The sequence below is a fragment of the Castanea sativa genome, chromosome 1 (assembly GCF_040712315.1).
Source record: "Castanea sativa cultivar Marrone di Chiusa Pesio chromosome 1, ASM4071231v1".
In the NCBI taxonomy this organism is placed as follows: Eukaryota; Viridiplantae; Streptophyta; class Magnoliopsida; order Fagales; family Fagaceae; genus Castanea; species Castanea sativa.
Window position 1 is genome coordinate 40,612,694 of NC_134013.1, and position 3,425 is coordinate 40,616,118.

The 3,425-nt window shown below is 37.9% G+C and overlaps 1 protein-coding gene across 1 annotated transcript; it reads right to left on the bottom strand.

Annotated features, from left to right (window-relative positions):
- Positions 1–721: 721 nt before the first annotated feature.
- Positions 722–3,109, bottom strand: LOC142627052 (aldehyde oxidase GLOX1). The gene is made up of 3 exons (XM_075800847.1): positions 2,651–3,109; positions 2,389–2,549; positions 722–1,940 (listed from the first exon to the last, which is right to left on the bottom strand). Exons 1-3 carry the CDS (start codon positions 3,107–3,109, stop codon positions 773–775), a joined length of 1,788 nt encoding a protein of 595 aa, XP_075656962.1. The 3' UTR covers positions 722–772.
- Between the last annotated feature and the right edge of the window lie 316 nt (positions 3,110–3,425).

Sequence of the window (3,425 nt, forward strand, 5' to 3'; positions counted from 1 at the left end):
AAAAAGAAGCTGGATAGTGATTGTTTCACATCCAACAATGTTCATATTTCATTGTCTACCAAAACATTTGGCGAAATTATCCTAATTTATAAAATATTAGTTATTAATTTAATGTCAATTGCTAGGCTTTGGTACCCTGTCTTTATCGTCTTCCAAATTGAAGCCTATATACGCTGTCTCTTAATAATATATAGATTTGTAAGAATCATCCTAATTTTGTTGTGGTAAAGGAAAGGGTTCGACCTTATATTCTTAAGGTGAGGGTGCTTTAAAAAAAAAAAAACAAAAAAAGTGCGAGGGTTCTGGGAATTAATTCTTTATCATTACAAGTCCTTCATGAAATCAAACCTTATGATTGACCAATTAAAAAATTGGACAAATTCAATGATGTTGAGAATTAAGAAACCAATTATCGTATGCCAATATTGTACACGGTGTGAAAATTGGAAAACGATTCTACTTAAATCAGTATCTCTGTATTTCACTGTTTCGTTACAAAATCAAGGAATATCGTACAAAACTCCATAAACAGTTCAACGAATTGAAGGTGTATATGTATATATATATATTCAAGGGAAAAAAGAAAAAGGTTCCTCGACTTGGCACATACCATGTTCGACCACGTAGAGAGATCAGATGATATCGCCAGGAGCATATTAAAGCATACCATGACCATATCAAACTTAGAAGAAATTAACAAGACAAAAAAGAAAAGAAAAGAAAAGAACCAGAATCAGATTCCCCCCGTGTCTCTTTCTCTCTCTCTCTCTCTCTACTTGATTTGCACCCACATTGCCTTACTTGGAACCCCACGATAAACCACAAAGATCAGATAGTACCCAGCAGGAGCAACCTCACGTGTAGGCGGTGCCACTACCTCAACTTGGTAAACAGTAGGGAAAACCTTACGCACATCAACTTTACCAAGAAAAAGTAGTCTTTGATTCATAGAGTACCCGTGCGTTGTAAACGGTGGTGCATACATGCTCACCTTCACATCCCTCTTATCCACGAATGACTCACCAAGCCTAAACTGCACCACGAAGTTTTTTTCGTAAGTTAGAGTGGTCTCCGATGCCTCCTCTACGATTATTGGCCTGTGTATAGCCAATGCTGGGTCCAAATAAGGCGGTGAAAACTTCTCTATCCTCATCTCTGTAGGATACTTGGCGGTGAAGTTATACCCTGGATTAGGGTTACTACCTCCTACTAAAACTTTCCCATCAGGAAGTAATGCAACCGCAGAATGATACATTCGTGGAATTGTAGTGGGATTAAGCACCTTAAACCTTTGGTTCATAGGATTATAAGGACTATAAAGTATCGGATTCAAGTTCGGGTCTTCGGCAGAGTACCATGCTGATGTACCTTGCTTGGCGCCGTTGAGAATCAAGAGGTCTCCATTCGGAAGATTCAGCATATCCCCCATGACACGCGGTGTAGGCATCGTTTCCTTCTTCCATTGAGCGTTAGGTTTTGTGATTTGAAGCCTGTTGCAATCTTGTAATGCCGGTAAGAAGATTGAGTTTTGGGCTAAAGTATAGGCCTGTGGCTTCGCCCCACCGCAAATAATGACCTCAACTGCGATGGTCGCGGCATTCTTGACGTAGAGTTTTATAGGAAGGAGAGCCGACATCGCCGATGCTGGGTAGTTGCGGGAGCCGCCTTCCAAGATTGGGAACTCTTTGATGATCTTGTTGGTCTTAGGGTTGAGGAGAACTGAGCGGTTGTTTGCGAAGATGAAGACGTTGCCATCGGAGGAGAGGTGGACGAAAGGGTACAAGTTGTTCTCTTCTATATCAGTGGTTTGGTAGAGGAATGGAAACTTGATGGATTCGGCATTGGATTTGCCTGCTGGTGGAACGTATTCGTAGCTGAATGACTTGCGGCCACCCACCAAAAAGAAACCACCATCGGCTAGGGTTATTTGTGTTGCATACCTTAATTAGGGGACAAGGTACCAAAGAATAGATAAGTAATAAATGGAAGAGTTTGATTCTAATAAAATATTATATTATATTATTTTAGTTTTAACAAGTGAGATGTTAGGATATTTATATATATATATATATATATATATATATATATATATATATATATATATATGAGAGTTCAAATTCTCCTTTGTAACGGTTTCAAAAAAAAAAAACTCCTTTGTAACAATTTATAAATTTTTTTAATATAGTATATGTTATTGTAAATTAAAAAGTAATATTAATAATAGATCAGTATAAAAACCAATAAGAAATTAATCATATCAACAGTTTGTAAAAATATTATAAAATAGTTTGTATTGATTGTATTACTCATTTAATTGTAAATTAATTTTTTCTAAGAGTTAGATTCTAAGATAGTTAAAGAAGGTATTTGCAAAAGGCATATACATACCATCTTGCGTCTGCCAGTGTGTATTGGAATTCTCTCCAATCGCAGTCCTCACATGTATCCATGTATCTAACCGTTCTTGTCCCGTCTTTCCATCCACCAGTGCTAATCAAGATACCATCGGCAGTGAGGCCTCCTGATGAGCACCATGGGTCAAACACCATCTGCACCAAGTTAAGTAAAGCTCATCATACCATAATTAAGAAAATTAAGGACCAAAATTATAAGCAAAATTAATTTATTCACATTTCATGAAAATATGAACCTTGAGTGGTCTCTTATAGCCTGTGTTATAATCAAATTCCACACCGTGAGACCAACAATCCTCTTTGTCTCTTTTCTTATCATCCTTGTAGGGAATGCATTCTCCGTTGGGCAATTTAAGAGTTGACATGCGAAATGCTGTGGCATCGAACATTATGATCTTGTTGTTAGGAAGTAAATTAACGTGCATGGCATTGGCGCCAGAGTCCGCGGAAAGAAGCATCCATAACCCTTTATAGTCTGTCTCAAAAGGAGGATTTGCCCCCTGATCAGCTTTATCAGTCTCATCTCCAATACCAATGGATCCAAGTAAAGGGATTGTGATGCCAGGAAGCTTAAGCCCTGGATTTTTATCTTGGTCATCATTAGATCCCCTAAACGGATTTGGGAGCCAAAATTGCGAATGCACGGTAACTAGCAAGAGAGGGAAAACAATGAGAGTTCTAAGCAAGGCCGCCATTGAAGAAATGCCTTCAATGGGTGCCTCACGGTGTTTAAAACCACAATGTTTTTTTCCTTTTTCTTTTGCTTCTCTTTGTTTTCGATCCCTTCTTTCCCTCTCCATCTCTCTTTGGAATTTAAGGTTGCAATGAGTCAGTTATAGTTTACTAAAATAGTTTTTGGTTGCTCCTTGTTTAGAGGAAACTTTCTTAATAGTTTGTTTTAATTTAATATGAGCCAGGGAATGAGAGGATTTCAGTTTCCATATGCGGAACTAAAACTGTACAACCAATACATTAACAAAAACCCCCGTCTCCCTATCTCTTAACCATTAA

What these genes read in the sequence shown, in the direction of transcription:
- LOC142627052 (XM_075800847.1), bottom strand. Translation starts at nt 3,109, where the DNA reads ATGGCGGCCTTGCTTAGAACTCTCATTGTTTTCCCTCTCTTGCTAGTT. An exon ending in GCTATAAGAGACCACTCAAG is followed by an intron (nt 2,550 to 2,650) that starts GTTCATATTTTC and finishes AACTTGGTGCAG; the next exon opens with ATGGTGTTTGACCCATGGTG. An exon ending in ACACTGGCAGACGCAAGATG is followed by an intron (nt 1,941 to 2,388) that starts GTATGTATATGC and finishes CCCCTAATTAAG; the next exon opens with GTATGCAACACAAATAACCC.